The sequence below is a fragment of the Choloepus didactylus genome, chromosome 17 (assembly GCF_015220235.1).
Source record: "Choloepus didactylus isolate mChoDid1 chromosome 17, mChoDid1.pri, whole genome shotgun sequence".
Lineage (NCBI taxonomy): Eukaryota > Metazoa > Chordata > Mammalia > Pilosa > Megalonychidae > Choloepus > Choloepus didactylus.
The window spans coordinates 54312601-54327000 of record NC_051323.1 but is presented as its reverse complement, the minus strand read 5'-3'; the positions used below and the strand labels follow the sequence as shown (position 1 = coordinate 54327000).

At 35.1% G+C, this 14400-nt stretch overlaps 1 protein-coding gene across 12 annotated transcripts in view; it reads left to right on the top strand.

Moving 5' to 3' along the window:
• Window positions 1–14400, top strand: part of RMDN2 (regulator of microtubule dynamics 2) — an 85697-nt gene that overhangs the window by 45738 nt on the left and 25559 nt on the right. For 8 of the 12 annotated variants that reach the window (XM_037807022.1, XM_037807021.1, XM_037807031.1 and 5 more), the window contains 3 exons: window positions 8389–8464; window positions 9446–9523; window positions 13939–14037. In XM_037807022.1, the coding sequence (XP_037662950.1) occupies window positions 8389–8464; window positions 9446–9523; window positions 13939–14037 (253 nt within the window). Of the gene's footprint in view, window positions 1–8388; window positions 8465–9445; window positions 9524–13938; window positions 14038–14064; window positions 14199–14400 lie in introns of all 12 variants that reach the window. The other 4 variants (XR_005212371.1, XM_037807028.1, XM_037807029.1 and 1 more) reach the window with 1 other exon arrangement.

Sequence of the window (14400 nt, the reverse complement as noted above, 5' to 3'; positions counted from 1 at the left end):
AGATTATTACAGTGTTATAAAAGCATTTTCTCATTCATTCAGCATGAATGACAAACTATGGTCTGCAGGCCAAATCCGTCTGACTTTTTGTATATAAAGTTTTATAGCAACACAGCCACACTTATGTGTTTGTGCACAGTAACAGTTTCGAGTATTTGCAGCACAGACCGTCTGACCCCAATGCTTAGAAACGTGTGTTATTGGGCCCTTACAGAAAAAGTTTGCAGACCCTTGGCCTACAGTGTTATTTGATGGTTTATAAGCCTTCAGTTCAAAACAAAACATGTAATCTTTAGGGATAATCCCCTTAAAAGATTAATATTTAGGGAATAAATGAAAAGCACATACAATTTTAAGACTTGGTTTTTAATCTTCATCTTTTCTAAAATGAAATAGTTTTGTTACTTGAAGGCTACGTAAGTTTTCTATAAGACTATTGTTTCCATTGTACCAGACTATACTACTACTCTGGAATTGAGAAAGTAAAGTCATCAGTGGATTTGCAGTTTGTTGGTCAAATGGGCCTGACCTTAATTATAAACAATGTCTTAAATATTTGTTGTTCTCTACTGTTCACAAATTATAGCCATATGTCCTATAGCATGTAGTCCACAGAGCTGCCTGTTTCCATTTTATAGTTCGGGTAAATAAGGCACAGCATGTGTATATGTGTGTGTGTGTGAGTGTGCATGTGTGATGTGTGTTGATTAGTAATCAAGGTCACACAATAAATGGGAAAACAGAAAGAAACTAGAACCCAGGACCTTGTGTTCTTATATACTCGGCATTTCTTGTTTGCTGCCTCTACTCTCACCGTAGCATTGGTGCTGAATCAAGAGTGTTTCAGAGTTTCTCATGGAGTTGTTTTAGTGGTTGTTGAAATGGTGATGTTTCTCAATTATTAAGGACATATTCAATATTAATTCAAAGGAAAAAAGGATTCTTTCCAAAGCATTTATAGCTAGAATGACCTCTAGATGGAGGTAAAAGACCATATTGTGAATTAACTTTCTTCGGAGTTTCCATGAACCCTGGAAGTTTGTGAAATACCAACTTCAAATTACATTTTTAAAATGAACAGCATACACACACACACACACACACACATGCTTATAGGTGGAAGTCATTGAAAGAAGTGATGACCCTTTGAGAGAAAGAGGTAGGTCACCTTTGAATTTAGGATATGTAGGAAGATAAATAATGACTTAGACTTTAAAGAAATAGATTTCAAAAAGATTATGAAAAACGTAACACTAGTGTGCTGGTTTGAATGTATTGTGTCCCCCAGAAAAAGCCATATTCTTTGATGCAATCTTGTGGGGCAGACATTTTAGTGCTGATTAGATTGGAATTCTTTGAGTGTTTCCACGGAGATGTGCCCCACCCAACTGTGGGTGATGACTCTGATTGGATAATTTCCATGGAGGTGTAACCCCACCCATTCAGGGTGGGTCTAAATTCAATCACTGGAGCCATATAAATGAGCTGACAAACAGAAGGAACTCAGTGCAGTGCAGCTGTGAGTGACATTCTGAAGAGGAGCTACAGCCAAGAGGGACACTTTGAAGAAAGCACAGGAGCTCTAGATGAGAGACAGTTTGAAAACAGCCGTTGAAAGCAGACTCTTGCTCCGGAGAAGCTGAGAGAGGACAAATATCCCAAGTGCAACTAAGAGTGACATTTTTGAGGAACTGCAGCCTAGAGAGGAACGTCCTGGGAGAAAGCCATTTTGAAACCAGAACTTTGGAGCAGACGCCAGCCACGTGCCTTCCAGCTAACAGAGGTCTTCCAGACACCATTGGCCATCCTCCATTGAAGGTACCCAATTGCTGATGTGTTACCTTGGACACTTTATGGCCTTAAGACTGTAACTGTGTAACCAAATTAACCCCCTTTATAAAAGCCAGTCCATTTCTGGTGTTTTGCATTCCAGCAGCATTAGCAAACTAGAACGACTAGTAACAGATTATTCGAAAGGGAGTCCTGCATATTTCATATAATGGTATTTATAAATCATGGTGGTTTTTTTTTTTTTTCCTTTACTCAAAGTAACTTGGAAAGAGTGTGCTGAGAGAGCAAAATAGAAACCTAGAGATGTGCAAAAGTAGTTCTGATTTTCAGAAAATGGAATCCACCACTGTAGATCAGTAAACACAGCATCTGTTCCTTTGATTTCAGCAACAATAATTAGTTGGGTTGTTATGTGAATCTCTAGATGAGGAAGTAAGTTCAAGTAGACCCAATATGAATTTTTCTAAAAATGTGATGATATATTTTTTTCTTTCTTTCCTGGTAGACAGGGTAGGGAAATTGGCCTCAAATATCCAGATTTAAGCAAGGCATCAAAGCCAGTTCACTCATCACATCCTTGTGAACAAGATGTAGAAATGTGGACACGCCGCTGGGTTACCCATGCTGATTGACTGGTTTGAGCCTCAATGTGTTGAATGTTTTCCAGACACCATTGGCCATCCTCCAGTGAAGGTACCTGATAGCTGTTGAGCATTGTCAATCTGCAAAGGATTCTAGAGTCCCAGGTCTATATCTTAGACCCTGGTGTGTTCAGTAATTTTGTCAGTGGATGAAGATACAGAAGCTATACTTTAAAAAGTTGCAAATAGCACAAAATTAGGAGAAACAGAGTTTTTGATCACTATATGATGGATGACAATAATAATTCACAAGCATTTAGCATGTTGGAAAAGAAACCTAACAAGGTTGAGAAGTAATGGGGGTAACTATGGAAGGAGAGATAAAGGAGGAAAAAAGTGTCAAAAGTGCCTAAGGACAATAGGGAAAAAAAAATGGAAACCTGAATAAAGTGTGGAGTTTAGAGAATAAAAATGTGTTAATATTGGTACAGTTATGACAAATGTAACCATAGTAATGCAAAATGTTAACAATAGGGAAAACTGGTTATATGGGAAAGTGGAGTGTATGAAAACTCTGTACTGTCTTTGAAACTTCTTTAAATCTAAAATTATTCTAAAATAAAAAGGCTATTTAAATTTTTTAAAGGTGTCCTAAGGTTTTGAAACTGAATAAGTTGGAAAATGATAACGCCCATAACAAAATAGAGATTTTGAAAGAATAGTTGTGTGGAATTTTAGGATTGCAGTTGGTCCACAATCTGGAACTCTCTGAGACATATGATAATACAACAGAAAGGCAGAGGATATTGCGGAAGAACGTGGTGAGGCCTGAAGTGAAAATGACAAGGCAGATATTTTTTATTAGACTTTACTTTTTAGAGAGTTTCGTATTTAAGTAAAATTGAGCAGATAGTACAGAGAATTCCCATACTCCCCATAACACACACACAAACACACACAGTTTCCCCTATTGTTAGCATCCTGCATTAGTGTGGTATGGTTGTTACAATTGATGAACCAATCCTGATATATTATTATTAACTAACAACCATAGATTTTACATTTCAGTTCACCCTGTGTGTGTGTTGTACAGTTCTGCTGGTTTTGACAAATGCACAATGCTGTGTATCCACCATTACAGTATCATACAGAAGAGTTCCGCGGCCCTAAAAATCCCGTGTTCCTCCTGCTCATCCTGCCGCCACCTCCCCCTGAAACCCTGGCAACTGTTGATCATTTTACTGCCTCTGTAGTTTTGCTTTTTCCAGAATGTCACATAGTTGGAATCATACCATATGAAGCCTTTTCAGACTGGCTTCCCTCACTCAGCAATATGCATTTAAGTTTCCTCCATGTCTTTTCGTGACTTGATAGCTCATATCTCATTATCACTGAATAATACTCCATTGCATGGATGTACCACAATTTGTTTGCCCATTCAACCAATGAAGGACATCTTGGTTGCTTCCAACTTTGAGTATTTATGAATAAAGCTGCTATAAACATTTGTGCGGACATCAGTTTTCAATGCATTTGGGTAAATACCTATATGCATGATTGCTGGATCATATGGCAAGACTGTGTTTAGCCTTGTAAATGGTATTGTCTAATCTAGTTAAGTTCCCACATTGCTTTTAATGTAGACTGATTTAGTCATCACACTTGGTTCTACTGTAGACAATTCAGTTGATTATATAGAAACAGAAAATTAAAATGGTTGTTCCAGCTAAAGTTGCTGGAAATGCAATATACCAGACAGGGATTGTCTTTTATAAAGGGGGTTTATTAGGTTATACCTCCATGGAAATAATCTAATCAAAAGATATCACCCACAGTTGGGTGGGTCACATCTCCATGGAAACAACCTAATCAAAAGATTCCACCACGATTGGATTAAAAGGTAATGGCTTTTGTGAGGGATATAATAGATTCAAACCGGCACAATAGTCAAATCATAACTTGAAAATGGCTGTTTTACTGATTGTGCAAAGATACTGGAAATTATGTGATCTTTTGGGTCCAGGAATGGTTTTATTGCTCCAAATTAATAAAATTGTTCACTTTATGTCTGTGCTTGAAAGTTAGGCTTAGCCACTGAAATGATAGAGATAAATAACATGCAAAATTCTATTTTCATCTCAGTTATTATGACAACACAGTAAAAGTTAGCACCTACATTTGAAATACCTACATAAATAGGTAATTTTGCCTTAGTCAAAAACACTCTGAATACTTTTGGACAGATAGAAACACTCTGAAAGTGAAAAATAACACATTCCCAGTTTTTAGAGTAAATAAACAAATATTGCATTGAATTTAAAGTCAAATAATAATTTATGTGAATTTTGTGTTCCCTATAGAAAAAAGGTAAATAATCCATGATTGCATTATTCTAATACTGCAGTTTTTCTACAGAGGGGCTGAGGGAGATGGGGAGTATTTGAAAAACCATATTCTAAAATTACTTTTTATTTTATTCATTTTTAGTCATGATATTTATTTTTATTTTCAAACATTAAAGGAGTGCATGAATGCTTTATTTTTATTAAAGAGAGAACAAATTTTAAAAGATTGAGAAGCTTTTAATAATGGTCTTTAAACTTTTTATTTCAAAATAATTTCAAACCTACAGGACAGTTGCAAAAATAATGCAAAGCCCATATATATATATCTGTCCAAGTTCCTGCTTTCAGTTCTTTGGGGTATATACCTAGACATGGGGTTGCCAGGTCATATGGTGGTTCTAGGTTTAACTTCTTGAGGAACTGCCAAAGTGTTTTCCATAGTGGCTGCGTCATTTTACATTCCTACCAACAGTGTACTTAAGTTTGCTATTTATCCCCATCCTCACCACACTTGTTTGTTTTCCGTTTTTTTAATAATGGCTATTCTAGTGGCTATCTCATTGTGGGTTTGATTTGCATTTCCCTAATGGCTTATATTGAACATCGTTTCATGTGCTTATTGGCCATTTGAATATCTTCTTTGGAGAAATGTCTATTCAAGTCCTTTGCTAATTTTTTAATTGGGTTGTTTGTCTTTTTGTTGTGGAGTTGTGGGAATTTTTTTGTTTCTTTTTTTTTAAATCTATTCTGATATTAAACCCTTATCAGATATGGTTACCAAATATTTTCTCCCATTCTGTTAGTTATCTTTTCACTTTCTTGATAATGTCTTTGATGCACAGAAGTTTTTGATTTTGATGAAGTCCAATTTATCTTTGTTTTTCTTTTTTGCTTATGCTTTTGTTGTAGTCTAAGAATTCATTGCCTAAGATATTTTCCTATATTCAGATTGTTGATCCATTTTGAGTCAATTTTTGTATATATAGTGGGAGGTAGGGGTCCGCTTTCAATCTTTTGTGTGTGGATATCCAGGTTTTCCAACACTGTTTGTCGAAGAGACTATTGTTTCCCCATTGGGTGGACTTAGCACCCTTGTTGAAAATCAGTTGGCCAATTGTGTGGGTTTATTTCTGCACTCTCAATTCTGTTTCATTGATCTGTATGTCTGTCCTTGTGTACCACACTATTTCAATTATTATAGCTTTTTATAAGTTTTGCAATCTGTAATTATAAGTCCTCCAACTTTGTTCTTTTTCAAGATGGCTTTGGCTATTTGGAACACCTTACGCTTACATATGAATTGGATTTCTGTGAGGAAGGCTGTTGGAATTTTAATCAGGATTAAGTTACTTCTGTAAATCACTTTGGGTAGTATTGGCATCTTAATGGATGCCTATGGATTGGCCTTCCAATCCATGAGCATGGAATATCTTCCCATTTATTTAAGGTATTCTTTAATTTCTTTCAGTAATGACTTATGGTTTCTGTGTACAAGTCCTACATCCTTGGATAAATTTATTCCTCGATATTTTATTCTCTTAGTTGCTATAGTAAATGGATTTTTTAAAATTTCTTTTCAGATTGTTCCTTGCCAATATGTAGAATACAGCACTGATTTTTGTGTATTCGTCTTATATTCCGCCATTATGCTTAATTTATCAATTAGCTGCAGTAGCTTTCTTGTAGATTCTTTGGGATTTTGTATATAATCATGTTATCTGCAAATACGGCAAGTTTTACTTCTTACTTTTGAAATTGGATGTGTTCTATTTCTTTTTGCCTAATTGTTCTGGCTAGCACTTCTAGTACAATGTTGAATAGCAGTGGTGATTTAGGGTATCTTTATTTTGTCCTTGGTCTCTGGGGGAAAGCTTTCAGTTTTTCACTGTATGTTAGCTATGGGTTTTTCATATATGCCCTTTATCATGTTGAGGAACCTCCCTTCTATTCCCAGTTTTCTAAGTGTTTTTATCAAGAAGAGGTGCTGGAATTTGTTAAATGCCTTTCTACATCAATTGAGATGGTCATGTGATTTTTTTTCTTTCATTCTCTTAATACAGTATATTATAGTGATTGATTTTCTTTTGTTGCACCACCCTTGAATTCCTGGGTTAAATCCTACTTGATCATGGTGTATAATCCTTTTAGTGTGCAGTTTGGATTCAATGTGCTAGTATTTTGTTGAAGATTTTTGCATCTATATTCATAAGGGATATTGTCCTGTAATTTTATTTTCTTGTGGTGTTTCTATCTGGGTTTGATGTTAGGGTAATGCTGCCTTCATAGAATGAATTAGGAAGTCTGCCTGCCTCTTCAAGTTTTTGGAAGCATTTGAAAAGAATTGGTGTTAATTCTTCTTTGAATGTTTGGTAAAATTCACCAGCAAAACTATGTGGTTCTGGACTCTTTGTAGGTAGGTTTTTGATTACTGATTCAGAATCTTTACTTGAGATAATTCTCTTTTTTCTTGATCAGCTTAGGTAATTTGTGTGTTTCTAGGAATTTGTCATTTTTCATCTAGGTTGTCTAATTTATTGGTATACAGTTGTTCATAGTAGCCTCTTATGATCCTTTTTATATCCGTAAGTTCTATAATAAGGGCCTCCCTTTCATTTCTGATTTTTGTTATTTAAGTCCTTTCTCTTTTTTTCCTTTGTTAGTCTAGCTAAAGATTTGTCAATCTTGTTGGTCTTTTCCAAGAACATTGTTTAGTTTCATTAATTCTCCCTATTTGGTTTTCTATTCTCTGTTTCATTTATCTCTGCTTTAATCTTCACTATTTCCTACCTCTTGCACACTTAAGGTTTAGTTTGCTCTTCTCTTTCTAGTTCCTTCAGATGTGAAGTTAGACTACTGATTTGAGATCGCCTCTTCTTTTTTAATGTAAGCATTTAGAGCTATGAATTTCCCTCTGAGCACTACCTTTGAGGCATCCCATAAGTTTTAGTGTATTTTGTTGTCATTTTCATTCGTCTCAAGATATTTCCTAATTTCTCTTTTGATTTCTTCTCTGACCCATTAGTTTTTCAAGAGTGTATTGTTTAATTTCCACATATTTGTGTATTTTTCAGTCTACCTCTTTCATTGATTTCTAGCTTCATTCATCTAGATACTTTGTATGATTTCAACCTTTTTAAATTTCTTGAGACTTGTTTTGTGACCTAATGTATGGTCTGTCCTAGAGAATAATCCGTGTGCCCTTGAGAAGAATGCATATTCTCCTATTGTAGGATGAAATGTTCTCTATACGTCTGCTAGTTGTGGTTGGTTTATGGTATTATTGTTTTTAAGTCCATAAATCTGTTGATACAATATGTCTTCCAATTTAATACGTGATTAGACTTTTTCTGTGAGTTTGTGACTTTGATATTGATATGATAACAACGGTGACAACTCACATTTATTGAAACTCACTGTTTTCCAGGCACTGTTCTACACATATTATGTGTTTTAGTTCATTTTACTCTCACAAAATACATGTGAGATTGGTGGTACCCTGATATAAATGCAGAAGCTGGTCTCATATTAATGTCAAGTATTTACTATTTCTAGGGCATGTGTATCTGAATGAATATTTGTAAAAATATTAATGAATGCTTTATATATTTTTAATATTATATTTGGTGGTAATTATAAATTCACACCATTTAAATTACTCTTATCCTTTTCAGGTACGCAGTGTTGTGTGGCCATGTATCTGAATTTGAGGGCTTACAAAACAGAATCAACTATGGACATCGCTTCAAGGTATTTCTTGATATTAAAACTGTTTTAATTTAGCTGTATGTTCCATTAATGAGCATAAATCAGCATGTTCAACAAATTATGCTCTAAAAATTTATCTTTTTACTCAATGGGAAAATGAATTTGCAGCCTTTAAATAGTTAGCACCATGGCAGAAAGCATCAAACTATTTGTGTGACTAAAGACCATTATTATTCTCGATCTGAAAGAAGTCACGTAGTAGATGAATATTATATTTTCAAAACTAGAGAATTAGAACTTGAGCCAACATCAAAAACCTGACTGGGACTAATTTGTTAACATTCTCTGCATGTTGACTTGGTGTGGAGAGTAGAGTAGAATCCAATCTAGGGGCTTACATTTACAATGATAGATGGACAAAATAAGTAATCCATATGTACGTATCCTATTATTTGCCACTACATTTACAATGATAGATGGACAAAATAAGTAATCCATATGTACGTATCCTATTATTTGCCACTAGTTATGATAGTTCAATAAAAAAGCCCTCAGGGTCAATAGTTACAGGGATGGGCAAAGAATATTTCCTTGTTTGCCAGCTCCCTATAACCATTGTTGCAATGTCATGGGAATAGATTCCTCTCCTAACCAATAGTCTTTCCTCCATTACCCTCTACTCCATGCCATTTGATATCTGTAAGCTCTCCTCTGAATTCAGTAAGGGTTAGTTACCTAGGCAAGTCATGGGCAGCAGACATTTTGACTTGGATGTTTTCTACTTTTATAGTGACATTTTTGCTTTACATTATATGTAGCTTTATTAAATCATAGTCACAATTCTGGTTCTGGTTGTGAGCAATCATTTTCAATAATTGAATTATTGAGAAGAATAAACTGTGGTGATTACAGGGCATAGGACAACATTTAAAGCCACTTTAGAGTTTAGTAGACCTTGGTACCATTCCATTCAGCAATATCTGAAACATGGGAGATAACATTTCCTTTGGATGTTTCTTTCAGGAACATCTAGATAAAGCACTAGAACTTTTACCCAAAGAACCTTTTTTGTATTACCTCAAGGGAAGATACTGTTACACCGTAAGTTTGAATGCCTTTGTCTGTAAGTCTTATTTGATTATGCTATGATTACATGATATATTTTCAGTGTCTTATTCATGCTTCTATTTTTTTACTCAGGGCCTACTTTGGGGAAAATTATAAAATCAACTTATATTTGACACATTTATGTAAATTTATATATTTTATAATTTATAAATTGTATATTATAATTTGTAAATTTAAACTTTTTAAAGTTATAATATATGTATATGCTATATACAATATAATATATACTTTTTATATTATATATGTATTTTTTTTCCTTTCCTGCCTTTGCATTTCCCCTTGCAGCTGTCCTCCTGTCTCCCTTTGTAGCTCTCTGAGGTGCAGATCGCCCTTACACACATGCACTCTGAGGAGGTGCAGGGCTCCCCAGATCTGTGGGAGAACCTTCTGCCTTCAGCAGAGTTTATTGAGCAGCAAGAGCATAAATTTTGTGCTAACTGATGGAAGATGAATAAAGCACTGTCTTTATCTCCAAGGAACTTAATTTAGAAGGGGAGATGAGATATGTATAGAAATAGCTCAAATAAAGGCAGCTGGTCATCCCAATGACAGTATTAGTTTATGGAAGATTAACAGAACGTGAAAGTATATCTTAAGAGATGCATGAAAAATTACCATATGCCAGATGTGCATTTTATACATTGTATTTCTTCTATTCAATCCTTATAACAACCCAATGGAGCAGTTTTTTATTATGCCTGTTTTAAAGATTAAGAACCTTTATGAAGTTAAAAACCTTCCCAAAGTGCCCTTTTAACTAGTCAATGAAAGAGCCAGCAATCAAATTCAAATTTATTTAACTCCAAAATCCCTGCTCTTTTTACAACATTGTATGGGGAAGGAGTTTAAACTTACATTTTGATTTCTAAAAAACGGAGAAAAGGTACATGACCCATGTCCTGTTTTGTCTTAGTTGTGAGACTGAGTCAAATAATAGAATGATCAGAGGGCTCAGGTTTTTTTCCGTATTTAATGCCATAAAATACAATGTGACATCTCCATTCTCTGAAATATTGCACTGTTAACTATGCTATCCATTTGCGTGTACTACCTTCCAACAACTCACATTTTTAACTTACTATTTATTTTCTGATCATCCCAAATTATCTGAAAGTTCCTGAGGAAAGGATCCACATGTTATACTCCTTGGTATTCTTTTCGGCATTCAGCTCAATACTTTGCACTTAACATAAGCATATCCCCAAGTATTTACAGATTGAAAAATTGATTGACTGAAAAATACAGGAAAACCAGAAACCAAGACTATAAAAACATGTATATGGCTCTCGTAAGCATTTTACGCAGTTGCAAGCATTTTGTATATTGTACCTCACCTAATTTTTAAAACCCTATAAAGTGAAGGGATTTGCCCAGGCTGCTCAGCTAGGAAGTGGTAGAGCATGATTCAAATGCAGGCAGTTTGTTTCCAAAGTCCTTGCTCTCAACTGGGATGCTCCACTGCCTGCACATTATAAATATAAGTGATGAATATAGATTGTGCAAGAGGAAGCTGGAATTCATTCCAGCTGGAAGAATCAGCCTTTGCAAAGGTACTAAAGCAAAACCGAACAAATATGTAAAGAATGTTTTTGGCATTATGCAGGCTAGAGATCTCTAATCCATCTGGCCAGAGTATCTTAAAGCATATGTGTGTATATGGCATGCTTGTCTTTCTGATCAAATCAGTAGGAGACCCCACAAAAAAAGTGAGGGGAACAACCTGAGGCCAGAAACAAGGCAGTTAACATCAGTTCTAACGTCCAGTAAACCGTCACTGAAACCACCTGACAGCCAGAGGGCAATTATGAACCCTGGTAGCCTAGTGCTGAGAATGTCGGCTTCTGTTGGGGTGGGCAACGGTGGATCTGAGCCAGGCAGGGAGCTGGCTTGAATCTACCACCAAACATCTAAGGCTCAAAATGCGTTATGCCTAAGGAAAAATGGGTGAGCTTGAATGAAACTAATTCAGTAGAGGGTGATGGCAATAAAATAGAACAGGACCTTTATTAGTTATGGCATTTTGTCTAACACTGACTGTTGGCATAAAATTAAATAAAAAAGAGTAAATTAGTGTTTCCACATATGTTTTACAGTTTTCCAGATCAGATTTTAGTATGTTCAATTAAATCACTTCCCCCCAAAAAATCAATGAATAGCAAGTGAGCACATGAAAAGATATTCTACATCATTTGTCAATAGAAAAATACAAATTAGAATCACAGCAAGCAACCACTAGACACTCACTAGAAGGACTAAAATTAAAAAGACTGACAATAGTCTTGGCAAGGCTGTGGAGCAATTGGAACTCTCATACCTCCTGGTGGGAATGCAAAATGTAGAGCCATTCCTAGGTATTTATACAAGAGAAATGAAAATATATGTCCACACAAAGTCTTGTGCATGAATGTTCATAGATGTTTTAGCAGTGTAACAACATGGGTTACTCTCCAAAGCATTGTACCAACAATCTTCACAAAAGACTGCATGATGTATAATTCCATTGATAGGAAATTCTAGAAAAGGCAGATTTTAATGATAGATCAGTGGTTGCCTGGGATGAGGGAACAGACTGCAAAGAAGCATGAGAGAACCTTTTGGGGTGATGTAAATGTATTATGGATTGATTGTTATGGATTGTGTGCATTTATCAAAACATTTAACTGTACACATAAAATGTATGAAATTTTATTTTAGGTACATAAAACCTCCATAAAACCGATTTTAAAAATACCATAAGGACAAGAAATACAGAAAGCAAACAGAAAAATTATCTCAGGCACTAATAAACAAATAAAGTTGGTATACATATATGAAGATTAGAGAAAATAGATTTTAAGTCAAAAGCATTTCTAGAGATAGAGGAAAACTCTATAATAATGCAAAATTCACCAGAAAGATATAGCATTTCTAAACTAGTGTTTTCATAATAATAGCCTAAAAATATAAAATGAAAGTTGACTGATTTATAAAAATAAATATGCAGAACTACCACAAAGTGGTGGATTTTCAGGCACCTTTTTTGCTAATTAATAAAATAAGCAAAAAAATACAAGTTAATACTTAAGGATGTAAAATTTTGGAGCCTCACATTTAATAAGCTTGATCTAATGAACATATGTGAAAATTTGTACCTAACTGTTGAGGATACACATTTTACAAGCATATGCACAATGTTTGCCAAAATCAACCATATATTAAGCCATGAAGCGTGTATTATAAATTTGAAAGAACTGATATTATACAGACCGTGTTTTCTAACCACAGTACAATTAAATTAGAATTTTTTAAAAACCAACAACTTAAAAACAATAAATATTGAAATTAGAAATCGTAGAAAATGATCATTAAAACCACAAGAAGATGCCACTTTATTCCTAAATATCAGTTTGAGGCATTGCAAGGATATTCTTACATTGTTGGTATGGAATATTTCACCATTATTTAAGTGCTGAACTTCAGTTACACTCACCAACCTGGATGAAATCTTAAGTACATAAGGTTAAGTGGGGGGAAAAAAAACAAATCATAAAAGAAAATGGAACAGTATGCTATTATTTTTACAAAGTTCAAAAAGAAACATACTAGTAAGTAAAATTATATAGAAAAGCAAGGGAATAATTTTTTTTTTGTAATAGAGGATAATGGCTACTGAGAAACCTAGAAGATGGGGTTGGGAAGGAAGCTATTTGGCAGGATTGAGGGAGCATCAACTGCATCAAATATTCATTTCTGAACCAGTTTAATCTTTTATAATAAACATCTAACTAATAGCCATATTTGGAACAAATGAACAGTTAAAGAAAACAAAATAGGAAGTTTAGTTTAGGTGGTTACTGGTAAGAAAATAATATTCTCCTGTGTTGTAAATATGTATACTGGTCCTAGCTTTGACATTCTTTCTGGATTGAGGTGCCTCATTCTGTTTAGGTTTCTGAGATGCCACGTGCTGATCAGAAGGCAGGATGGAAGCAGGGAGTAGGAGAGAGGAGAGCGATGGTTGGGTTTAGGGCTATGATGTGCTGTGTGGGACAGTTCTCTGCAGTTGTCTCGCTTAGAATCCCGAATCAGATCAACAAGCATGATTCCTTCACCCTAACCCTTCTTCTCTGATTGAACACAAATCTTATCATGAGTATTTTAAATTGGTTTTGGAATAGTGCTTCTGGAGCTCATGGGTTGTTTTTTTTTTTTTTTTTCAAATTAATTGAGAAAATGGAATGCAAAATATTGACACTGTAAAGGTGATATCTTCTCATAAATATATATACATATTTATTTATTTATGTGTATGTATATCTGCATACATATCCATATACACATGTTTAACTGGGGAAAGATTATTGAGTCAAAGGCAAACGACTGAGAGTGATATTGCTCTGTGTCTCCAGGTCTCAAAACTAAGCTGGATTGAGAAAAAAATGGCTGCCACCCTGTTTGGAAAGATACCATCCTCAACTGTAGAAGAAGCTTTGCAAAATTTCCTCAAGGTATATTTTGTCTATCTGTTATTTTAGTTCCAAACTGGCCTCCATCTACACCAGCCCCTGCTATCCTCGTTGTCAAGGAAGTCTGTCTCTTCTCAAACCTCTGACCGAAGCCCCAGTTTGCATTCTAGTTTGGGCACGTTCTGTTTTAAGCCTCTCATGAGGTAAGTTTTCATTCTAAACTTCTTAGAGCAGCTAGTTATGCCTAAAGTCCCAGACTTAACAAACTACTTTAAAAAAATAACTCGGCGGCCTAAATGAAGGTTCGAGGTGCCGCAGCCCTCACCCCAGACTTCAGGTTGTGTGAACATGTGCAGAAGCAGGCACACCCTGATTATTAGATGTGGTTCCAAATACTCCTGATCA